The 26,382-nt window shown below is 40.3% G+C and overlaps 1 protein-coding gene across 1 annotated transcript in view; it reads left to right on the top strand.

Annotated features, from left to right (window-relative positions):
- Positions 1 to 26,382, top strand: part of chd9 (chromodomain helicase DNA binding protein 9) — a gene marked incomplete at its 5' end in the record, with an annotated part of 61,119 nt that overhangs the window by 20,451 nt on the left and 14,286 nt on the right. Inside the window, 15 exons of the mRNA XM_079216378.1 lie at positions 8,519 to 8,624; positions 10,955 to 11,101; positions 11,881 to 11,949; positions 12,175 to 12,230; positions 12,697 to 12,814; positions 13,081 to 13,167; positions 13,442 to 13,579; positions 14,626 to 14,747; positions 17,221 to 17,464; positions 19,900 to 20,076; positions 20,273 to 20,416; positions 22,123 to 22,378; positions 22,754 to 22,964; positions 24,546 to 24,741; positions 25,041 to 25,226. Of these exons, the coding sequence (XP_079072504.1) occupies positions 8,519 to 8,624; positions 10,955 to 11,101; positions 11,881 to 11,949; positions 12,175 to 12,230; positions 12,697 to 12,814; positions 13,081 to 13,167; positions 13,442 to 13,579; positions 14,626 to 14,747; positions 17,221 to 17,464; positions 19,900 to 20,076; positions 20,273 to 20,416; positions 22,123 to 22,378; positions 22,754 to 22,964; positions 24,546 to 24,741; positions 25,041 to 25,226 (2,257 nt within the window). The remainder of the gene's footprint in view (positions 1 to 8,518; positions 8,625 to 10,954; positions 11,102 to 11,880; positions 11,950 to 12,174; positions 12,231 to 12,696; positions 12,815 to 13,080; positions 13,168 to 13,441; positions 13,580 to 14,625; positions 14,748 to 17,220; positions 17,465 to 19,899; positions 20,077 to 20,272; positions 20,417 to 22,122; positions 22,379 to 22,753; positions 22,965 to 24,545; positions 24,742 to 25,040; positions 25,227 to 26,382) is intronic.

A 26,382-nucleotide genomic window follows, 5' to 3' on the forward strand; every position in this document is an offset into this window, starting at 1 on the left:
GTCTTGCATGTAGTGAAATTGGTCAGGACCACTTTACATGGCTTTTAAAGCTACCTCCAATTTGGCCATGGTGACTAATATTTCAGGAGTCTGCACTGTTCTACAGAAAATAGGGCAGGTATGCTATGTTGTCTGAGCCTCGGTACAATTCTGCTTGAGTTTAACTAAATGAATAGGGGACAATCTGAATGTGACCCTGTTGATTGTCCTGCTTAATGCAATCTGAATTACGTGATGCTGTGACTTAATATTCAGTGGTTGCATATGTGTGATGCAGAATCTTTTCGCAGTCCTTTTAGGATGTGGCTGCACTGATACATTTTCCAGTTGTAGCACCGACTGTGTGTCCCTCTCCCTTTTTTGTTTTAATTGAGAAAAGTAGTTCAGATGTATGGGTCCTTGGTGCAAATGTGGCACTGACATATAACTCTGTATATGAAAAGAGGTGTGTGGGAGTGTGTGAATATTTCGTCTGAGGTGTAAAGATTCATAGCTGGTAAATGTTCGTAGTAGGGCTTTTCTAAAGAGCTGCACTGATGAAGCTTGAGGCCTGAATATTAAACATACATTTGACTCTTGATGTTGAAATAATGCACTTGCAGAACTGGAATGTCCAGTTCCCCTTTTTAGTAGAAATGATCCATTGTAAAAACCTGAAGATGATAACATGACTTGTATTGCGTTCCTTAAAAGCGTGGAAACATAGCAAGTGGACAAAGCTTGTTCCAAAAGTGAAGAATGACTCTTGGGTTGGCTTTCACCCGCTGGCGAGCATCTCAACCATCTTTGAGCCAGGGAGGAGGTGCCAACTTTGAATGTTGTTTTTACAAACCACAACCAAAAAATCCTACTCATTCTGCCTTTAAATGAATCCAGCCAATCCAGTTTCGCTGAGGCATGCGGGTCCCCTAGAATCATGAGAAGACAGAGTGATCCGTCTCAAGTTCCTCCACTGTAATGTAAACAGGAGAACTAAAACATACTTCCATGTTGGCCTGAACACCAGACGACTTGATTATACTCTGTTCGTTTTTCACACTAGCTTTTGGACTTCCGTCAAAATAGGCAGATGTAACGGTTGTAACATCATAAAATGTGTTGTCACTTTTTAAATAAATAAAGAAACCCGGTATAAGACACGAGGCAGACAGGAGGACGCTTGCGAGCTTAGCGCCACAAACATTCAGGCCATAATATAACACTAGTTGAACAGGTGGGAAAAGTAACAGTGTTGCGGTAGCTCTCTCCAGTCAAAAGGGAACATGTACTGTGAATTTGTGAAGATGTTAATGGGACAATTTTGCTTTTTCAAAACGTAGCGTCCATAAATATTTGCCTCCAATGTTTTAACAAGGCTGTGAGTGTGCTGCAAAGTACAGTGAGACTTATACAGTGTTTCTGCTTTTACACAGGTGAGGTTGAGATGTGTGTCTATACAGCGGCATTGGAGGGTAGTTGTTTTGAGAGATTCATACTGGAGGAGAGTCCTGCTCATATGCATGCACCACCCAGGATCTCCCCATAAAATATTAATGCATCATGGCTGCAGAATGTACTAACCTCCTGCTAAAGTCATTACTTCCCTCCGCTCTGTTGAGGGTGTGTGCAGACCTGTGTTCAGAAAGCTTCGGGTAACGGGTTGCGTGTGTGTAGTTGGTGTTCAGTGTGCTCTCACTCTTCCATTGGATCTGACTCTTCTTTTAGTAGGGAATGGGGACTGATATTAGTCTGTCACCCTAATCGTGAGAGTCTGCTTCTCTGAGACCACAATGCTGACATTACTACCTGAGTTTCTACTAGAATCGTCAATCCCATTTAATTGTTAGTAAATGCCTTCTGGTTTTTCTTTGCTAGTTTACCCTATCAGCCGCTTGGCAAGCAGGCTGGGAGGGTCATATGGAAATCAACCTGACTGATGAGAAACATAAATGAAAGCAGCTGACTAAAATATGGATGCACCAGCCGCTGTGGCAGGTGGACTAGCAACATGACACGCATTCAAGAAAAATGTGGCTATTGAAGTGCTTTAATATCAAGTAGGGCTCCTGATCTGATGGTGTTTGAGGAACAACCACATAAGAAATTTCCATTACCAAAGTCTCAACAGATAACTAATAAAAGTCAGCTACTTTGGAATTGAAACTGCTCTAAATGGAATACATTATTTGTTAATAACGTTCCCTATCATTAAATCTGGGCTGGACCTTTTTATCAAAGCTTCAACACAGACCGTAAGATCCGAAATCAAAACAAATCAACATGGAAGCTCCTGTGCATTGCTGTCGGATGGGGACAAAACCCTGGAGAATCGCTAATCATCTCATTTACAGTATTTGTTTCAAAACTGGCTATTTTCTTAGTTTTTATATATATATATTTTTTTAAACTAACTTCCATTTTCAAGGCCTCTTTTCATTGAAAGACTGAAATTCATCATGTTGTGCATGTATCTATGGTAGATGTAGCTTTTTGCAAATCTAAACCGTTTTGGGAGGGCAACCACAGGGTTTGTATCTAATGCATTGAGAGGAGAGATTCATTTTCAGTAAAGATATGGCTGTAAAGTTTAGTATTTTAGCATTTCAGTATTTCCTTTTTTATTTTTATTAAACAGACATTGGTAGATTTTAGATTTGGCCTCCTCTACATATGTACATGTATGTATCAAACTATTCACAAAATCTACCGTTGGGCGAGGCAAGGGTTATTTAACAGGACAGGCTTGACTGATCACAGCTCTGTCTGCTGAAATTTGCTTTTCTGTGCAGCCTACCTGCTGAAAAATAAGCTCCTATAATCATCAGATGAAAGCACTTTGCCGCTCATTCCCTTTTTTTTTTTTTTTTGTTTCTCCCTCCCCCGCCTCCTTTTGCCTTTTTTGTTTTTTTGGTCCTAATATAAATGTGGTTCTTCCAGCATGCTTAAAAGCTGCGCACACAACGTTTCCTGTAAGCAGGCATGTTCTAAAGATGCTGATACAACAAAGCAGCACGATAACAGGAAAATATCAAACAAAATGGTGCTTGTGAGATAAATTACATGATAGAAAATGGAGGTTTAAGTCTAGCGTATATGCAGCAGCATATAGCCGTTCATATTTCAGGGCTTGCCTGCTAGCCGTCTAATCTCTTTCCCTCATTTTTTCATTAGGAAGAGCTAAAGCTGTTTTTTTTAATTGAGTGTTTTCCTGGTTAATCTCTTGCAGGGTGCATATGTGTGCATGCTCATGCTTGTGTGTGTGATATAGAAACATATTTGTGTTGTTAGTCTTTGAGTTGAACGTCATTATAAGTATACACGTTCTTGTTGGTGTGTGTGTGTGCGTGTGTGTGTGCACGCGTGTATGAGCTTTTTGCGCATTTTTGTAATGTTTGCTGATTAAAGCAGAAATCCCCTGGGTGGCCATGTGCACTGTGCTGATACAGTATTTGTCTTTTTGAGAGGCTTGATGGTGCCGTTACTACTGTTTCCAGTTGTGTGCTCTAACGCACTGAGATTATAGCCCTCCATTCATAAGAAGGGGGGATTTCCTGTTGAGGACTAGCACTACTGTCTCAATAAGCCCCTCAGGATGACGCACACGCACAGCACACGCGCATGCACAGCACACTAACAGCTGTTTTAAAGAATTCTCTGTCACACACAATCCAAATTTCTGAGGTAGACACACTGAATAGTGAGGAAGGTCTCTGAGATGCTGCCACATTGCAGTCTTAGTCTGCATGACTCTATCATATCTTGACTATATTAAAATCAAATCCTCACACACAAACTCGCAGTGGCAGCTGCCAAGTAGGGCAGGACAACACGGGGGGGGACGAGGCATGGAGGTTATTTGGCACAATAGCAGGATGGGAGCCAAGCAAGCCTCTAACAGCAACTAGCAGAAAAAAGCTAGAGGTGGCCCATCATCGGGATCACGCAGTAATGTCAGATTGAGGGCAGCTAAAGTCTAATTAGCGATGCTAGATTATGTCTGGAGGATGGCCTCTTTAAATCTTGGTGGGGAGGCAAATGCATATCTTTCATCCCCATCTGTAAACAAACATTAAGGGCAGCCAACACCATCCAGATTATAAAACAAGGTGGTGTTGAATAGTTTGCAGTTGTGAAATTAGAGGAGATGGACTTTTCATGGGCTGAAGACGTCCATGATTGACATTGATTTGCATCCGTGTCAGGACAAATAATTAAAATAAGGGCATGACAATGAACATACAAATGGATTTCAAAATGTTTGTGTCATTTCGTGGTACCAAAATAATTCAACGTGAATCAAGGGCAGCTTCCCACACATGCCGGTGTGCTGTCACCATCTCCTTGTGTCATTTACAGTTTTAATTATAGAGAAAAAATGTAATTGCTTCCTAAAGTCAGAAAACAAACAGTCATTATCACAAAAGACAACAATGGACACCCATGGTCATAAATATTTTCATTTTGATTATCCAAACACTAAGAAAAAAAATCCAGTTAACTAAACTATATGTTGCATTTTTTTTTTTTACATTTTTAAATGAAGGTTTTTATGCAATGTTCATTCCAACACTGTCTCCACATTACTTTCTCTTAACAACAAATGCTCAGTTGGTAACAAATCTATTTCTTTTGTATTGTTATTCTTTTGCAAAAGCAACAATGCAATTGTCGCAAAGCTCCCTTCCAAATGTTTCGGCATTTACTAACGTGTACTAATGTTTTTAAAGCAGGCATGCATACAATATCCAGCTTGTCGAGTAGACTAGGTTGAATATACTCCATAATGTGGTGCACGGCAGATCCCACTGAGCACTGTGTCCAGTCAAATGTTGAATAACATTTAAAGTGAACGTGTATTTCTTAGTCAAAGCATATAGCAAAACATTTAAGGCTTTGAATGTGTTACTCCAGTATCAGCCTTGGGTGTGTACTGTACTTAAATATGTGAGCATGGTTTTTAAATTGACAGTTACTATTGGATAATCTGAGAGTAAAGTTTCATGTGTTCATTTGGTTGACCACAAGTTCTGTCTTAAATACAAGGTCAGGACAGGTTTTGTACTACTTTGCCAGAGGATAGGATTGTAAGAGGAGACACCTTCTGCAAATAAATAAAAAGAACAGAACATACTTCTGTAAATCTGAAAAAAAAAAACGTGTTGGATTTCATTTAGTTTTGTCATATAGGCAACATTCTGCAATGTGTATATTGTAAAGCAAACTGAGGTTATCGTGTAAAGTTCTCAATTGTATTTCTCAAGCTTGTCAGAGTGCCTTCTAACCATCAGTTAGCAATCTTTCTCCTCTAATTCAAGGTCAGCCGATAGGGTTTCTATGGCATTTTAACTGCCTGTGCAAAAGCTCTATAGCCAGTTCTTCACATCAAAGAGACTCCACTCTGACCCAGAAGAGGAGAACTGACTGCTTTCCAACCTCTTTTTCTCAGTAAGAGGTTAATTTAAAACTCCTCCCTGTCATTTGAGAAAAAATTGTTCACCTTGTGGCGAGGCTATCTAGGCAAAGGGAGCATGGGCATTAGCATTGTCACTAGTAAAACCCTGGTTGGTCCTGTGTATCAGCCACAGCAGGGTGGGACAGGCTGTAACCGTCACTAAGTTTGATCACTATGCGACTTACACTTTGTGTGTTTCTGGCTGTCTGTGTGGAATATATACTTTTCATCATATAAAGCTCTGCCATGCTTACATTAGAGCTGCAACGGTTATTCAATTGGTTGTTTTACATTAAATAATCTGCAACTATTTTGATAATTGATTAATCCGTTCGAGTAATGTCCAAATTCTGTCTCCTGCTCTGGTTTCTTTACTCTGACAGTAAACTCAATATTTTTTTAATTGTTAACAAAAAAAAAATACTTTTGAGAATATCATCTTGGGCTTCAGGAAACATTGACATTACATGCTGTACACCACCTCGCCTTCAATGTTCTCTGCCTGTTCTGGCTCAATCGATGATTTCACAGCCCTCAAGTATCTTGTTTCACAGGTTTTCCACACGGGGATCAGAGAGATGCTTCAGCAGCTAAAAGCATATAGCTTTTAGCTGCTGCTGGTTAATGTGACATTGGTATTCTGCTAGGCCCATATATCAGCTTTAATGGGGTGGTCGAAGAACAACGCCTTTTTTTTTCTGTCTTCCAATTCTTCCTGGTGGCACAGCTGGTTATTTGTTTCATTGTGTCACTCTGACTTAGCACATTTCTTAACCATTCATTGTGTCAGTGGACATGTGCTGGTGTTGTTTTTCACAGGAAGTGACATCACCATGAACATTGCCGCCCACATTGCCAAATGCACTCCCAAGGGCATGTTGCATGGCAACCATAAAGTGTCATTGTCAAGAGGATTTGTGACATGTAATATCATCTAGAGGGGGCAGGGACAGCTTCAGCAGAGTGTTGCTGCAAGACTCTGCTGTTTTCTACTTTACACATATAAGAATAGGTTTGTGTTTGAGCGTTTGTCTCTGTTCTCCTCACAGTTTAGTTACGTCATTTAGTACAGATTAAGGGTAGGTACTGCAAACTGCCTTAAAGTCTCCATCACTTAATGCATTGGGAAGACGAGTGACATTACAGTCAGCTGAGTTGACAAGAGATGTGAAAGTTGGACAAATGCTGCTGACTTAAAAAAGATGTTCTATTTGTTTTGTTTACAGCTCATTGTTCTAGTCAAATGTCTTTCTTTAAACTGTGCAGAAGTCAACATATGGTGACAGTCTATGTTGGAGCCATGATGCTAGAGCTAGGAGCACTATCAGAAACAGAATTGGGAAGTCTATGGACATGCTGCCACTACATCTAATTACATGGAATAAAATTATTAGGAAAAAGGCAGTGTTTAAAAAAATAAATGGTTTACTTGTTGAACGATCTAATTTGCTGTTCCTTACAGGACCTCCTCTTGTCTAGTGGGTCCGCTTGGTGTCTAAAGAACTGACTTGCTGTCTGACAGAATGGATGTTTGCTAACAATAGAAGATATTGGCACGCGTGGGAATCTTTGTTCACACTCTGAGTCCCTGATGTAATATCATATTCTTATATGAACGTGCCCTAATGGGACGTCCTTCTCACTAGAGACATACCTGCTCATGCAACAGATTTTGTGGAGTACAGAGCATGTTTGCTTTCGCAGGAAGGCTTTGCTTGTTTGTAATGTTTATGAAAACGCGTGAGAGAGTGAAGATGCTGCTTGGTGTCAGTACGATGGCAGTGTTTTTATCTCCCCCTCCTGCATTAAAATCACACCAAGCCAGAGTTTTGGCGCCTGTGGCTTCCAAGAGATAATACATGTGGAGAGGCGCAAGATAGGAAGTGTGTGCATATGTGGGGAAAGAATGTATGGGGAAAGGTCACAGAAATAATATGTGACTGTGTGAAAGAGAGAGTTGAAGATGGAACACTGGCAAAAGTAGAAGCTTGCGACTGTTCATTGTGCAATCTGCTGCTATCTGGACTTCTGATATTATCATATCCCAGCAGTCTTTCTTGGTACTTGTGGTTGGTAATTGTACATTAGGCCATAGTGAGAGTTTCAACACTCACAAACTAGCAATGGTAGCTTAAAGGGAAACATATTTACCGAACTATGATGACATGATATTGGTCTGAATCCGTAGATGAAGTGGTAGCACTGAATTCCTTTTTCCATAAACTCAGGCAGCAGCTGCCATTGTGAGTGTCAATACATGCAAGCATTCCTTCAGCTGGTCCAGCACATTGGAGAAGTTTTCCTTTCTGCCAGAAATCCTCTTAGGTTAATACAACAAACATACTTGGTAAGGTTCAGGAAAAAGATCATGATTTTGGTTCAAATAAACCCTTTCTGGCAGAAAGCCCGCAAGGCAACTGTGTGTGCTTTTCCCACAGCCGTTAATGTTTGTATGTCAGAAAAATTGCATGCTGACAGCTGTACAGTGAGAGGTTCTTAAAGAATATAGTCTCCTGCCGCATGTATTGTATACGGGCTGCAGTGCTGCAGATGCAAATCTGTGTATTCCTTTTTTTCACTTCATCTTGCATGCTGGTGCAAACCTGCAGGGGGTTATGCACGTGCAGCCTACGATGAAATGAAAAAAAGTTTTTCAATCTTCTACGGGCTGCTTATTAGTTTGTCTGCCATGGTTTCTCAGTGCAAGTCTCTTTAACGTCTGTATGGTCCATGGTCTTATAATCCATTAAAGGCAGTCCCTCACCCAAGCAGTTGAAGATATTTTATATCGGTCAGATTCATTTTAGAAAGTTTGACATGAACATTTGTGAGATTCTTAAACACGGGTTAAATGTACATATATTTTTGATAAAGCATGCAAATGGATTTCTTTACACAGAGCAAATACCTAAAGACTGTCTGTGCAGATGATCTCGAGTCACCTCTGGGCGTTGTCATGACAAAATACATTACTTATTATACTACCAACATTGTTTTTAACATTACTGCATGAACGTGGAAAATGGTTTTATTACTTCAGCTATCATCCCATCAGTCGTATTCATGGTGTGCTTTTCCTCCCCACAGGAAAATTGTCATCAAAATTGGGAAGAAGAAGAAGCGAAAGCCGGCGTCTTCAGAGGAGTCCGATGATGACCCTCCCCCTCGATACGCTGCTAAAGATGATGACTCTGTAAGATCCAGCATTTACACACACTCACAAACTGAGACACAAACCTACAATACAAGTCACTATTATTGTAACTGGGACTGTAATGCTGTACTGCTTGGGAATACATGACACATAATACATCCCACTTAATCATATTGGATTATTAATCCTAAACACTCTTGAGTGAATTGCCATCATTTGACTGTTTTACTTCCCTGCCTTATTCAGAATTTTTGCTGTTGATACATGTGGGGTCACACCTCTGCTAAAAGAAAACATGGACATTCTTGATCTTTTTTCTTGCTACTCCCAATGCCAGGCTTTGAGTGAAGTTGTGTCCTCGGTCTGACTGTTGACACTGCTGCTGAGCCGAGAGGAAGGCTTCACAGATTTAGCCCGAGCCTTGGAGAGTTGACTCTGTGGTTCACATGTGGGTCATGCAGTGGGTGGCTATCAAGTACACATGCTTATCTTTGTTGATGACGGAGATATGATGGAGACATCGTCAACTCAGCATTATCTAGTTCAAAACACCAACAATAGCACCCTCCAATGCAGACTCTCAGACTTTCATTTAAAAGGAAAACGTAGTTGCCACAGCAGCCCGTGAAATTAAAATCCTCCATGGATATCATGTTTGTTTGATAACATAACACTTAGCTAAATGAAGTGATCACATAGTTTTTATTTAAAATCCAGAGTCTATTTTCCACTAAATACAAGGTACCACTGTGGAAAATTAGTAATTGAGGTTGAGATTTTTCAAGGTACAAACAAAGAACTAGGGGGAAGGGGTCAAATACAATTCTCTGAGATCTACCCTGGCCATGTGATCTGATCAATATAACAGTTTAAGTAGGTATATTTTCCATCCATCCATTCATTATCTGGTCAGGGTCCCGGGGGCGACGGCAGGGTACACCCTGGACAGGTCACTTGACTATCACAGGGCTGACACACAGAGACAGACAACCATTCACACTTGCATTCACATCTACGGGCAATTTAGAGTCACCAATTGACGTAAGGTGCATGTCTTGGGAGGGAGCCGGAGAACCTGGAGAGAACCAACGCTGCTATGGGGAGAACGTGCAAACTCCACACAGAAGGGGCCGCCCTGCCAGAGATCGAACACGGGCCACTCTTGCTGTGAGGCGACAGTGTAAGCCACTGTTCAGCCCAGAGTTTATCTTTTTGTAACCTTTGGTCACTGCTACGTCACAATAGATATCTGCCATGTTCAGAGTGGCATGTCTGAATGAGTGGGGATGACAACGAGTGATTTTTAGATCCTCCTCCGCGCCACTACCTCCCTCTTTCCTTTTTGCCTCCTATCCGGACTATTGACTATGATATAATTACACTATGATATAAATGCCGCCCATGGCCTCGATGAATACGGTCGTATGATGATTCTTTTAGGATCCTGTGAAAGAAGTCAAAGTACCATGGCTGACGGCAAAAAAAAAGAAAGAAGCATGGCCACCTCAGGGGTTCAGCATTATAGTCGAGACATGCAGCAAGTTTGACTTTGCAGCTTCTGGTCAGCTTGTGTTTAGGGATCTGAGGGTATATCTCCACGGGGATATTATACTCCACACTTAATTAAATTCGGCTCAGTGGCATTTATTCCTAATTAACTACATATTACCATCAGGAGGGGCTCATGTATTGATGCAGGATACAGCAGCCCACGCATATGATAATTCTAAAGACGGGAAGGAGTAGAAATAAGATGGCTTTTTAAAGCACTTGTTTTGTACGGGGGTTTCTCAGTGCAGAATGTTTTTCAGAATTTCTTCCTTGAAATTCAACAATTTTATAAATATATGAATAGATATCTGCTGACTCAAAATTATAGATTGCATCAACAATGTCACAGGGACGGAGATTTAAAAACGTCCGTAAATGTTGGATCAATAGTAACCAAGATGTCTGGGCATTGTTGCAAATTCGGAGCCTTGATAATAAATAAGTCATGACTCGTGATTGAGGGAACGATGTGGTTTTTCAGTTTGGTTTACTGAAGTGGAGCGCCTCTGTGACTTCATTGATATACACATGTAAAATAGTGATGATGATGCCTTTTATGATATACAGTAAGACCGTTTTACTTTCCAAGCACACATGGAGAATATCAGATTTGATCAAGCAGTGTTAACATCTGCGCAATCCAGATTACACCTGACCCAACTTCAGATGAATTAAGTACAGTCATTTAGGACCTGTCAGATTACTGATTAAAAGATAACTTTTTAATTGTGTTCAGTGTTTATAACGATGTATGAAGCAGCTGATCAAGATCAGTTGGATATATTGCAAATAGGTTTTTTCCTCCTTGGTCTTCCTAGAAGAGGCGATCCAATCGCCAGGTGAAGAGGAAGAAATACGCTGAAGAGCTGGAGGCTAGGTTGTCGGATGATGAGGTCAAGGTTATCGCCAAAGCCAAGAAAAACAACACTGCAGCATCCAAAAAGCCTGCTGTTCAACTCTTTGTAGTAAGTAGTTCTGCTTACAACTCCCCCGTTGCTAAGAAGTAGTAGAGTTTAAATGTATACATTTTTGAGAAAACATGAAAAATAAGTGCAGAGACAGACTCATTACTTCTATTGCTGATGAATCATTCATTTTATTTCAAGTTTGTTGGCTTAAAAACAATGATACACATGAATATTGTTGAAAAGAACTGCCTAGTGCAGCACAGCGTGTTCTTTTCACCAACACATTGTGACGTACAAACCAGGACCTCTGCAGAATGCCTGTAAAAACAGGGAAGATGCATATTCTGTACCCATTTAAAAAAAATTGAGAACATCAGAGAAATTAGGATGGGATAATTGTGATGATGGCTCAAATATATTGTCCAAAAATTTCACCCTGCTTTTCGGGCTTCTAAATCAGTTATACTTTTTGAGTTGCTCTACACGGGTGGAGGCAGTGCTGGAGTAGCGAACGCTATCCCTTCAAGTCAGTTTTATTTATGTGCAACAAAATCACAAATATGCCAAAGGGCTTCACAATCTGTTTGACTTATGACAGCCTCCAACCTTAGGTCCTCTATTCAGATAACGTACACAAATAAGTGGGGAAAAGAGTAGACATCTCTGCAAAACTGTGTGCAGACTGTGCAGTTCTTATTTACATTTTTATTATTGCACACTGTGGTGCGTGTGTGGTCGTATTCTGAAGTGTCCCGAGGCTTATGCAAATACTTTCTGCTCGGGAACTATGAAGTAACATTTGACATTACATGTTTTCATGTATGCTGCATTTGCAGGAGAATCCCAGTGAAGAAGATGCTGCTGTTGTTGACAAAATCATGTCTTCTCGTATCGTCAAGAAGGAGGTAGTGATTTTATGTGGTTTCTTTTCCTGCTTTTTAGTGATTTTTGCTGGATATTGAGATATATTGAAAGTTATTGCATTTTATTTTACTTCATTTGTATTTTGGCTCAATCTACATTTACTGTATGAAATGGCATAACACAGCTAATAGCCAAGTAAAAGAAGAGATGAAAGTTAGTCTGTAGTTAAATGTTCTCTCCTTTTTTCTTTTTTTTAACCTCTCCAGGTTTCTCCAGGAATGGTGGTCGAAGGAGAGGAGTTTTTTGTAAAATACAAAAACTAGTAAGTTCACTTGCATTTGATTTAAATTAGCAACTGTTTTATGAATAACTTTTATAAAATAAAAAATTATTTTGTGCGATTATTTGTTGTTATTATTATTATCATTATCACCATCCCTGTATAAGTAAATGTGTGATTTATTCATAGAAACCATTCTAGATATTACTGTTGCATTTCCTAAATTCTAACACTTTTTTTTTTTAAACTGAACTGAAGGATGCTGAATGAGAACTATGTGATTTAAATTTATTCATTTAAAATAAATATCACACAAGAAATTTGATATTCAAATATAATAGTGAAGATCAGCGACTTTCTAAACGACATCTCAGTAAAAAACTCTGACCACATCTGCAGCCTGTGATCACACCTGCTGGCCTCAGCGGTTGCCCCAGATGCTTTTTAGAAGGATGTTTTTCAGGGTTTCTTATGTGTGTGTGTGTGTGTGTGTGTGTGTGTGTGTCAGCTCCTACCTACACTGTGAGTGGGCCACGGAGCAGCAGCTGGAGAAGGACAAGAGGATTCAGCAGAAGATCAAACGCTTCAAGATTAAACAAGCACAGAGGGCACTTTTCTTTGCAGATGTAAGGCTGTGTTTTTATCTGTGGACATTCTGTATAGTGTGTACTGTCTTTATTATGCGAACAATCATAGTTTGGCGTGTGTGCGTTAAATTTACTTTTTGTGTTTTGTCTGTGTGGGCAGACACATCTGTGTGCATATATTTGAATCTCTTTGCTCGCTCACTCGATGCAGTAGTGATACTTGTCTCAGATTCCAGATGGTGAGTGGGCATTTAGGTTTATTTTCTCCCTTTTCTTTCTCTCGTCTTTCTTTGTGTCTCTCTCAGATGGAAGAGGACCCCTTTAACCCGGACTATGTAGAGGTAGACAGAGTGCTGGAGGTGTCGTATTGTGAGGACAAAGACACAGGAGAGGTATAGTGTGAATCCTATTCAGTTTGTTTATCATATCTGTGAGGAGCATGTGTGCGTTTATTTGTGTCTACGTGGCTGAAAGTGCTTTACTCTTAAGTTTTTTTTTGTGGGTTTTTTCTTTCATTATATTCTCCGCTTTAGTGATGTCTTTGTATCTCAGAAGGGCCCAAGGCCATCCTGACGGGCTTCCTTGCAGTCTTTGTTAATAGTATAAAAGCGGAGCTTGGCCTCGTTCTAGTCTTTTGCAGCGCTAATTCTTCTCCGGCTGCTGCAGGAGGTGGTGTACTACCTGGTGAAGTGGTGCTCTCTGGCATATGAGGACAGCACCTGGGAGCTGAAGGATGACGTCGATCAGAGCAAGATAGAAGAGTTTGAGCAGCTGCAGGCAGTCAAGCCAGACTCGCGCCGGACGGTAAGCTATGCCCATCGACGTTCCTCATTCATCACTGTATTATTTACCTCGAAACGCTCTCATACTGAATATATATATATATATATATATATATATATACTTTTTTTTTTGTTGCTGGTGTGTAACAAGGGAATTTAAATACATTTTTGTTGCAGTGCAATCTTTGAGAATGCGTTGACAGTTGTGCAGCGACCAAACATGTATTGTGAGATTAATATGCATCATTAGCCAAACAACCACACTCGCACAGAGAAGTGAACACACTGAGACTTAGAAACACCTGCTGCCAATCACTTCAAGAGCAGTGAATGATGTTTCTGCTGTATACATATTACATTTGTTTTTATCAGAAGATATTCACTAGATATTCAGAAGATATTCAGTCAAGATTACAGCTAAAACTTGAAGGGGAAGGAAAATACAAAACAATGTACCATGTTTTTAGCTGCAAATCAAAGATTCTGCTCCATCAAGCAAAAACATGGTTGTATTTATAATATAGTATTGTCACCAGACTTCACACAGATTTGTTGTGTAGTAGTGATTTATTCAGTCATTACATATAATACAATGAGTAAAGCCTATATACAATATAACTGAAAAGGTATAGGCAGAATCATAATGCTTATATATTCCTATCTTAAATTCGTATCAATCAAGTAACCCTCAAGATAATTAGATATGTGATTTTTGTCGTGGATAAACTCTAATTTAACGGTCTTTTCAGGATTATTTATCAGGTTATATTTATTCTTGTCACAGTCACCTCTTTGTCCTCTAGAAAAGGTCACACTGTTTCCCAGTATTGACACAAATGCATAAATGCTTGCGGCCATGCACATACAATAAACCGGAGTCACTACCACACCACTGTTTGTGTTTCCCTCTTTGCCATACCTTTTTAAAAAAAAAAAAAAACTACTGGGTTGCTTCATCTTCTTCACTTCTCCTAAAATTGCCCCTTGTCTATCATTGTGTTCATTCGACATCTAAAATGTAAATGTGGAATTGCTTTCAAAACGCTCCATTTATAATCTATCACTTAGGATCGGCCCCCAGCCAATCTGTGGAAGAAGAGGGTGCAGTCGAGAGAATACATGAATGGCAACAGCCTCAGGGACTACCAGCTAGAAGGGGTCAACTGGCTCCTCTTCAACTGGTACAACAGGTCAGTTTCTTGTATCATACATGAACACAGCTACTGCACGGAATATATGACAGTGAACAGGAACAACGTCGAAATATAGGGGTTATCTGCTCAGGCTCAACCATTTTGCCATATCGTAAAGAGACATAATCCATAAATTTGCCAGATGAATTCATTAATTTGTCAAATGTGTCATGTGTTGCGTTATTTAGCTATCACTAACCGGGAAAGGCACTTTGAAATTCACCCGGCAGTGTGGGCTGTGTGCAAACATAGGATAGAAAGTTATGAACGGTGAACTTCGCTTTCAGCTCCCCACTGTAGCTTAACTGAAATATTATAAAACAATATATAAAATATATTCACTCCAGAAATATAATTGAAACTTCTCTGAAAAGATGTAATGCTCTGGCTCAGACAGTGTGGGAGACTACACAGTGCATGCGAAGGGTTGTAATTTTACTGAATTGCTATTTTATGTAACACTGGCAAATTATCTGATGGAAGAGTGCACTGCTGAACATAATGCATAGTTACAATGTTTTTTTGAACCAAACATACCATTATACCTGGTACCTCACATTACTCCACTTTAAAAAAAAAGGTCAGATTTTATATTGAAATTGTGCAAATATTCCCAAAAGTCCCGACCTTCACCATTTGCAACACTAGACACAACCTTCGCACACTTCTTAAATGGAAAGACGTATTTAGGATATACCTCACACTTTAAGCAAAATGGCAACTCTCCATACTGTATTTGCTTGTGAACTCTCGGTAATCCTATGCCGATATTAAAAAACCACAGTATATTTATTGATTCTGAGGTTTTTACATTGCCCTTGTGTATTTCAAGAGGAATCCTCTGGGTGCTTTGGGATTGTGAATAATGATTACCTTTCCTGTTTGTGTTTGTGTGTGTGGACCATGCTGTGATTTGACTGTATTCACATTATTTGGTTGGGCCTGCAAGGAGCGTCAGATTTCCTTTCAAGGTGCACACTGCTGCAACAACAACCGCTCTTCTTCGCCCACGATCACAAAAGAAGTGCTGCACATTACATCTGGAGAATGAAGTGTCAGTGTGCTTGCATTAACCCTGGGAATTGGCTTTATGTGTGAGCATGCAGGAGTTTGTGTATGCCTACGCAGAGAGATTCATCAAAAGTAGAGAGCTGCTTAAGAGGCCAGTGGGAATATCTGCACGTTGCAATTAGCATCAAGACATAATACCCCCACCCACTGGACAGCTGAATAAATGGTTTGCTGGAGTACACTACGCAGCAGAGGCAGTTGCGTTTGCCATTATATTGTATCTAGTCTCTTCGGGGCTGTTATTACTGCTGATGATGTCGTTTTCGCCTCCATTGTTTGCTGTTTATTCTTTTAGTATCATGGGATTTTTGCATTTTCCTTGTTTTTCTTCATCTTTGCCACCCACTTTTTTAGCCCACTACACATTGCTTTTGTTTACTTTGAAAGAGTTAGAAGCATCAAAAATGATCCCGCTGAATACACACTATGGAGAAATAACATCTCATTCAGCGACAGTCGAACTTCAAAAAATCCACATCCACACATGGCGTACACTAGGGTTGTCACGATACCAAAATTATGACTACGATACCTGCCATAAATATCACGATACCCGATACTTACGATACCAGAATTCAATAGGATATCATAAATACGATAATGGTATATTTATCTATAATAGTAATAAATAAAACATCTGTATGGTTCCCTTTTTTACCAGCTTGTTTCTGCCCAGCTTTTTAAACGCTTAACAAATGGCATTAATATTAGTATTAGCCTAGAGCAAGATATTAATGAAAACTACATGGTGCCATGATAGCATTGATTATACACGGCTATGTAGGCCTATTGTTTGGGGTGTCTATCTGAAAAGTGCTGTGCCATGTTTGACGTATCCTCCCTTAGTCTGTTAGACGGGTCTCTGTGTGTCAGTCACAGTCCGCAGTGTAGCCAAAGTATTTCCAGATTTCACTTCTGGCATCTTTTGTTCCAACAAGCAGTCGGCAATAGCTCCTGCATTGAGGCCATCATGTCTCCCCTGATCACTCACTTGCTGTGACTGAGCGCTGCCTGTTGCTGTTTGCGCGATGGGCGGCCCCGCCTCATTGAGCCCCGCCTCCATGCAGGCAATGCATGCATGCAGGCAGCATGACAGGGAGTGGAGCAGTGAGTGCACTCTGATCCGTGCTATTTCAATGAAGTATCGATACTAAAAATATGCAAAATCGTTTCACTTTTAATGTACGGGTACCGCGCTACCCTTTTAGTAGCTATATACCGTGCAACATTAGTACGCACCAGGGATATATTATAGTTTTCACACAGGTGTCATTGATTTCTAAACTGTTCATCACCTTTTGTTACACTACTGCCTTCGCTATCCTCTGCTGTTTTTATTCTACCTCATTTGTGTCTCCATTTTTTTTCTCCTCCTAACCCTTTTATTTCCACCTGTCAGGCGGAACTGCATCCTGGCAGATGAGATGGGCCTCGGAAAGACCATCCAGTCCATCACATTCCTAGAAGAGATCCTTCGTGTGGGCATCAAAGGGCCATTCCTCATCATTGCTCCTCTCTCCACTATTGCCAATTGGGAGCGCGAGTTTCGTACTTGGACCTATCACAATGTCATCGTCTACCATGGAAGCATGGTCAGCAGGCAGATGCTCCAACAATATGAGATGTATTTCAGGGATGCACAGGTAAATGGACAGATTGCGTTGACTGCATTTTTTTGATTGGGCTGTTAATACTTTCATTACTGGTTGCATAAATACATACATTGTGGGCTCACAATGAAATTACCACAAGACCTTCAACAAATTACACGGTTGTAGTGCAGCGCACACACACACACCATTCTCATTCATTATATCAATTTCAAGTAGGTGTAAAAAGCTGCCAAGATTGAAAGTCTAAAGCCCTGCTACTACACCTTTTTAGAGAAGGCCCTTTTTAAATAATGCATTATATATTTCTTGTTAGATGCAAACTTCTTCTACACATTATTTACATTTTAGGTTTACAAATGTAGTTATAGCGGTGCAACTATTGCTAGTGTATGTCCTAAGAAAGACCATAGTAATTGTTTTTGCCTGAGAGAAGTCATGAGGACCAGGGCACAAATTAGTCACAGACCCCAAGCCGGGCATTCACCTTGCCTCACATACCGAACAAAATTGGACTTGAGAGGCCATTTCTCCCATCCTGACATACATAATGGTCCCCTTTTTTAAAAACGGATGAGCAGAAAGCAGCATCGCTGTGCTTACCTTCAGACTGGAAAGCAGTGATTTACTTTGATTAATATAATCACAGTGCTGCTTATTTGAGAACAGCAGCACTATGTCGGCAACATGAAGTCCTGAGAGTAATGTGTTTGAAAACAGGAAGCCTGCCCCGTATGCAACAATAGGAGTTGTATATTAAAAATCCCGGCAGAACGTGATTGCCATGTTTAACACGAAGGCTAGATACACCGACAGAAGGAGAGGAAAGGGGAAAGCAGGCAGCAAGGAATAATAGTGACTCTCAAAAAAATCTTAGTCTTAAAATGGGGTTCTTTTTGGGGACATTGTTGATTCTGTCATGTCAACATGTTGCAAATCTACAAAATCTATTTACTTATATAGATCTACATATTTGATATCATTTTATGAAGCCCATCATTTCTTACTGTGTTGGGTAAAAGAACATTCTTATGAACAAGTGGTTGATAGTTCTAACGTAGCGTATAACGGGGTTCACAGAAGAGCACGTGCCCAACAGTAAGTAGGCTGCTGGGTAGTTAGTGAGCCTTTGGAAGAGGCTTGCTTTGGTTGTCAGGCCATGTGATGTGTCACAACAGGCCGTTAGAAGCTCTTAGTATTCAGACGAACCGTAGGAGGAATTAAGCGAACGAGAGCAAAACAGAGCGAAGCCGCCACCAGGCTGTCTCCGAGGCAGCCTGTGATGTCATACCAGCCCCAAAGGGGAGCTATCTGTCAGCGCTGCTCAGGCATATTGGAGAGAGAGGCTCCTCTACAGCAGTCTGTTGGCTGGCTGGCTGTGGGAGGGGGTTATCGGATAACTGAGTATCCCTCGAGGACTGTTGTCAAGGCAATAGATACAAATGGAAAGGCGGTGTGAAGAAAAGCCTCCCCAGACAGACAAACAGCATGAACACTCACTCGCAGGTGTGCACATGAGGAAAATCTGCGATGTGCCATAACATTTGACAATATTGTGATGATGATGATGATAAGACGTGCGATAAATAAACATTGTGCATATTAGCTCCGCATTTCCTTTGACAGCCTAGTTGTCTTTGAATACAGAACTGGATGAGAATGGTATGTTTTAAATATATATAATGTTGTTTCTAGAGCAGCAACAGTAATGTCTACAGAAAAGTAATGCTATACAATGTCTCACTGGAAACAAATCATTATAATACTGAGTGAGGTTTAGAACAAATGAAGGGCGTCAGTCAATATCGGTGATTCCTCCTGTCCGTCCGTCTGATGTCATTCGCTGGTTGAGGAATGAGGGGCTACTTTGTCAGCCAGCAGCCAGGTTTACAATAATTTGATTTTTGATGCATGGCAAACTAAGCTAAACAGTTTGACTACAGACAACTTTTTGTTTTAGCTCGTGTAGACGAGGGTTATGTTGCGCCTGCACTTTTATGAAGGTACTAAAGTAATGACACGGCCCGACACAGAGCAGGGCAGAGGCTTCAGTGTGAGGATTAAAATGGTTTCTTATTCATTGCGTTACTTTTGCGATGACGATGAAAATACAATTCATAGCCTTCATGTCCTGGTTCTATTGTAGGTAGCTTCACAACCAAGAGGTGTGTCAGCAAAATCTTAAAATAAAGTAAGCAACCATGTGTTTGCAGCAGAAGGCTGCAAATTATTAGTTTTCTAATGTTAACAGTTGCATACTCATTACATCTTCTCAGAAAAAAGTTTTCTTTAATGACCGTACACATTCTGCATGCTTAAAATATCATAGCACAACATAAATGAAAAATATTTTTACACACAGACGGTTTCCCGTGCATAGCAACAGGAATCCGTTAAAATATGAATACTTGTTTTATAAAGGATTCATGACAGTTTGTCTAACATCTCCTCACCTTTTTTGTCTTCAGGGCCGTGTGATGCTAGGTGCATACAGGTTCCATGCCATTATCACCACGTTTGAGATGATCCTGGGAGGCTGTCCCGAACTCAACGCCATTGAGTGGCGCTGTGTTATCATCGATGAGGCCCACCGCCTCAAGAACAAGAACTGCAAGCTGCTAGAGGGCTTCAAGCTCATGAACCTGGTACAACATCCATCAATTCCAGAGAGATATAAATGTCTTTAATGTGTGCATCGTAAAACTTGAACTAATTCCTCCTATCTTGATTTTAGGTGCAACACTCAAACCTTTGTGTCTCATTACTGTCATTGTCTACAGCGTGTTGTCTAATGATCAAACGAGACTGAAACATTCTCTTCTCGTGCCTGTTCTCTTTCAGGAGCACAAGGTCCTGCTGACGGGTACTCCTCTCCAGAACACAGTGGAGGAGCTCTTCAGCCTGCTCCACTTCCTGGAGCCGGCACGCTTCCCCTCAGAAACCACCTTCATGCAGGAATTTGGAGACCTGAAGACTGAGGAGCAGGTGAGCTGGCGGATACATGAAGAACATGTCCTGACATTGTGTTGTCTGAGGGTCTGGTGCTGTTTTTGTCACCTTAATGTTAATACATTTAAATGTAAAAAAAAAAAAAAGTGTAAAAAATTAGTTATTCTCTTTGTCTATAGAGCTCCACAAAACATATTCCTCAGATACAGTATGAAAATCCTACTGGTACAGATGGAACACTTGAATTGGGGCTTTTTCTAACTAGGCCACAACTACATTTTGACACACACACACACACCATATGGTGGATGACGATAACAGATAATGGGGCATTATGCTACTCATTGTTACACTATGTATCGACACAGTTGCTCACAAGAAAAGGGTGTTTTACCTTTCTTTCTTCATATCTCTGTTTGGCATTTCATTTTTTCGGCAGAAGCACTAAATAGATGCTCGAGAAAGGACCATTAAAACATGTTTTGAAGAGTGGTACTCATGCTGAAAGTTAAAATATTGGGAACAGCTAGTACTCAACACACGGTACTAAATCTAGAAGCTCTTTGTGCCCGTGGAAATGTAATAACATTTGCTGATGCTGTTAAGAGGTACATTTTCAACAAATGCCATAACTGATTTTAAATGAACGAGAGCCTGCATGTGTAACAAAGAGCACTGGTGGTCGTAAAAGCTGTGATGCTTTACTGTTGACCCAAACTGATTTGGGAAACATGTCTCTACATCAATTGAAAAAGACAAAATCTAAACACTGGTTTTAATTTAATAAGACATTCTACGTATTAATAACTTTATTTGTATTTTTTTTTAACGTAACAACCCAAAACCCATTTAATATTAATAATAATAATAATAACAACATAGAGAACATGACAACATTTAATTTTGATATAAAATAGATGGTTGGTGACTCCTACTTTGATGGACAGACAGATTTTATGTGCAAGTTGATAATGTGTTGTTTAAGTTATCTCTAATTGAAAATAATAACCAGGCAACTACTGTTGAGTTAAAGTTGGTTCTAACTAACGTTCGTAAAGTCATTATCAATTAGCTGTATGTTGTGTATTTTTCTTTGCATTAGAGTCCACTACAGTCATAAAGGAATCAGAATAATTTAGTACCTTGCACATACAAGGAATTTGTCTCTGGGAAAGTGCATAACAATAAATAAAAAAAGATAAAACAATAAATATAGTGCAATAATAGATACATATGGTAAGCAACAAACGGATAACAGTACTTTAGAACAAGTATATATTATAAAATAAGTGTCAAGTGTATTTCAATAAGAAAAGAAAACATGTGCAAGGGTGTTTGAAATAGTCCTTGGGATGTGAGAGTCAGTCAGTGTGGGTCGCCGGCTTTATTGATGAACCCGACTGCAGCTGGAAAGAAACTGTTCTTGTGGCTTCAGGTCTTGTTCCTGAGGGAAGCACATGCACACACATGAAGTGAAAATGGAAATTTGAAAGGAAACGTAAATGCTTCGTCTGATGTTTCATTGCAATCAAATTTGTATTACAGAAAACAATAAATTATTCTCAATTTGGGATGGAAAATTCACTGGAGCATGCAAACATTTTCTTTAATGTGTATGGCACTGCTGTTTCGGTTTTGATCAGAACTAGCACAAACTGTAACCCCATACCTGCGTAGCAGACAACATCCCACAGTTACTGAATGTGATAACTTCAACTCTCCTCTCATCTCTGGTCCCACAGGTACAGAGTCTTCAGGCTATCCTGAAGCCCATGATGCTGCGTCGGCTGAAGGAGGACGTGGAGAAGAAGTTGGCTCCTAAAGAGGAAACCATCATCGAGGTTGAGCTAACCAACATTCAAAAGAAATACTACCGCGCCATCATAGAGAGGAATTTCTCCTTCCTGGCTAAAGGAGCTGGCCAGGCAAATATGCCCAACCTGGTCAACACCATGATGGAGCTGAGAAAGTGCTGCAACCACCCCTACCTCATTAAAGGTAAGCTGGCACCTTTTTATTATTATTATTTAGGTGCTCACTATAATTTGAGGAGTGTTTTTTCCAGACATCAGACTCGGCATACTGGTAATGCTGCTTTATAATCTTTATCTTTATCTAAACTGATATTGCATAAGCACAAAATCTATTTTTTTGCAAATCCTCAGGCTCTCTTTATTACTCTATACTCATGAAATTCTACTATATACATCATATGTTACACAGAAAGGCTTTTTTTCTTCTGGAGATTCTTTTCTATCCATAATTTTTCATGCACTTAAAAATGAGTGGACATTGTTGCACATTAGTGGAAATAAGATCTGGTAGAACAAGCATGAAACACTTGCTGATGTAGCCATGTGTTTGTTATGTCAGGAGCCGAGGAGAAGATCCTAGAGGACTTCAGGGAGGTGTACAGCCCCACTGCAATGGACTTTCACCTACAAGCTATGGTGCAGTCTGCCGGGAAGCTGGTCCTCATTGACAAACTGCTGCCCAAGATGAAGGCCGGTGGGCACAGGGTGCTCATCTTCTCCCAGATGGTGCGCTGCCTTGACATCTTGGAAGACTACCTCATTCAGAGAAGGTAATGGTGACAGATGATGAAGGGCTTGTTGTCCCTGGTGGATACAACTTTTTTTTTCTTGCTCATATGAAACTTTTAATTGTTAACTTGATACTGCTGCTCCAAAATGTAAAGTCACTTGTATCATCTGGCTTTATTAGATATGTTGTGATTCAAAGAAAAGCACCTAATTAGTGGTACAGTTTACTGGGAACACTCAGTAGCTGCTACACATGTTGTAAAGGAAGATCTGACTCCCATCGCTGCAAATTGTTTGGATCAGTAAGTCTATAGTGGTATGTCCGAGCACGCAATACATGACGGCCAATTGCCAGTGAGAGTAGTTGGCTGCAGAAGCATTAGTAATTACAGATATGGAGCCTGGTATTTCATCACACCAAATGAGTCAAAACAACACATCCATCCATCTATTTCTGCATCCATTTATCCTGTTTGGGCCAAAAGGTGCTGTAACGTATCATAGCATGCACTAGACAATAGGTTGGGTACCCACATGCACCATGTAAACCTAAATTATCCTCGAGTATGAGTGGAAGTATTCAGTTTACCTAAACTGTTTGTCAAACTTGGAAATTGACTTAAGCACTTGATCCTATGGGGACAATGGAATTATATATTTTTCTCTCTCCAAAACTTATGATTTGTAGGTCTATAGTTTGAGTGAAAGAAAAAGAGACCCCCCTCCCTGCTGATGACGGCAGTAACTGATAAAGATGATGAATGAATGAATTTGGATTTTTGTCACATAAAGCTTCTAAATGCAACCAAGACTCCGCCAAAGTACAACACTGCTATGACAATCAAAGAGCTCTGTGTGTGTGTGTGTGTGTGTGTGTGTGCGCGCTTCTGTGTGTCAGCAGTCTTAGGTAATGCCCAAAAGTCCCATTAAAAAGCTGAAATGAGTGGTCAGGAGCAAGACTTTCATAGGGAAAGGTTAACGACTACCCATAAGAGTTTAAATTTCATGGCATTTAGGAATGTGATTATTACATATAGTTTTCTGGTTTATAGTTGTCGTCTTTGTCTTTTTATTTAAATTTTATTCTACCCCTCAGACTTTTACGTTTCCTATACCTTGACTTTTTTGGGTCTCCATCGATACTGTTGTCTCTCTCTCTCTCTCTCTCTCTCTCTCTCTCTCTCTCTCTCTCTCTCTCTCTCTCTCTCTCTCTCTCTCTCTCTTCCCCCCCACCTCCCTAAACTATTGTAAACATGTGAGGTGCTGTGCAGTACAGACCTCAGTCGGGGTTCAGCAGCAGGTTATAGAAGCCCTCGGGGCTCTACTACATTTAGACAAGCAGGGTTTTCTGTGAGGTTTCTCCTGACTGAAAGTGGTTTGCCCTGGGGGTGGTCAGGGGGTTGGCTTGTGTGAGGGGATGAGAATGGACTCAAGGATGAAAGGGGATACAACCGCTCCTTGTAGAAACGGTGTTATCTATTGATTTGGATACAGTTTCCAGGTGTAGAAGGGAAGCAAAATGAAAGTACGTTTTGGGTAGATATACAACCCAGTCAATAAGTACTATGGTAAAAATGTTACTGCAATCAGTTATTGCAATGCATATTTTCGTTCTGTTGCAGGTACTTGTATGAGCGAATAGACGGACGTGTTCGTGGGAACCTGCGGCAGGCAGCTATCGACCGCTTCAGTAAGCCCGACTCGGAACGCTTTGTTTTCCTTCTGTGCACAAGAGCTGGTGGCCTGGGAATCAACCTCACGGCAGCAGACACCTGCATCATCTTTGACTCGGACTGGAACCCGCAGAACGACTTGCAGGTACGACAGACTCACTGAGCAGGAGGTGCAACGTAGTGCTGTAGTAGATTTGTCCCATTCATGTGCAGCCATGAGAGCATTTTGGCTCTCGAACAAATGTCAGACAAGAGATAACTATTCATGCAAACACCTGCCAACCACAACAAGTGCCTGACACTGTCCAACCACATGCAAATTTCACTCCAACTAAAATTATCATTCTTTAGGATCAGATGACCTTCGTGCCCAACTAAAGATATCGACACAAAATCTCCTTTTTTGTATGAGCAGTGCAATTGACTACCTTCTGCTCTTCACAGGCCCAGGCTCGCTGCCATCGGATCGGTCAGAACAAAGCAGTGAAGGTGTACCGCCTGATCACCAGGAACTCGTACGAGCGAGAAATGTTTGATCGCGCCAGCCTCAAGCTGGGCCTGGACAAAGCAGTGTTGCAGAGCATGAGTGGCCGAGATAACAGCCTGGGTGGAGGCGCCGCCGGGGGAGGGGTGAGTTTGAGAATTGTCCAAATGGTCTGGAATCAAAATGGGGAATTAAATCATTTAGTAATGTAAATTCTGTTCAGTACATTTTCAGAGAGGTGCTTGTTTTCAGACAGTGCTTGTGATGAAAGCCATCAATTTCACAAGATGATCTTGGCGAGGCATACTTTTTTTCAGTTGAACTAACTAGTCATCAAATTATTATTATTATTATTATTATTATTATTATTATTATTAAAACGAGCGGGAAACTGCAAAAGCCTGGTGTGGCACTGTGCTAATGATGGAGCGTTCATGACACGTTTTTTCATCTTCATTCTTTTTGTTATCTATGTTATCTTCTTGATGTACCTCTACCATACCCACTAAACTTATGTAACTCTTCCCAGCTTTTTTTCCTGCCACTCAGTTTAGCGCCGCATTAAATAACTTAAATCTTAAATATCACTTTAATTAAATTTGGAAGTGGGTAGAGCGGGTTATCCTTTAAGTTTCTTATGCTCACTAACTCGGACTTTCCTGTAACCATCGTGTGAGAATGAGTGCGGTTATAGAAGTAAAGGACAAAATATTTATTCTAATAGTCTCTCTAACAATAACAAAGTCAACCATTTCTGAAATCAGTCTTTGAATTATATCAGAGGAACACTGTAAGCGCAAGCAAAGAAAATGGAACCGTTCACAAACCCTAAAACTTGGATCTCACTCTGAAAATGTTGTGAAATTTAGTGAGTGTAGCCGATCCTATTAGAGTCTAATCTCGTTGTGAGGGAGTGTGTCAACAGTGTTTGAAGTGTGTAGGTGGATGTTTTGCTACAGTTGGTGTTCCCTGAGAATTAACAGAAGTATAAGGAGGTTGAGCTTTTAGCAGGTCTCCACATCTGGTCTGACGGAACATATTTGCATAATAAACATCTGCAAGGGTTAGATACAGGGCTGCTGATTATTATAATAATCCAACATGTTTGTTGTGTATTTAACTGACTTTTTCTTTTTTGAGAATTGAAAGGTTTTGCAGCTATTGTGTAATACTATGTTCCATACCGTTTCCTTTTGCACCTCAAGTCTTTCTTTATATTCTGGTTGGCCATAATCATTTATTTGTATTTGTTGTATATAGTTTCTTGACGCTAAATGTCTATCTCCTTCTCCTTACCTCTCA

Source organism: Taurulus bubalis (assembly GCF_910589615.1).
Source record: "Taurulus bubalis genome assembly, chromosome: 4".
NCBI lineage: Eukaryota > Metazoa > Chordata > Actinopteri > Perciformes > Cottidae > Taurulus > Taurulus bubalis.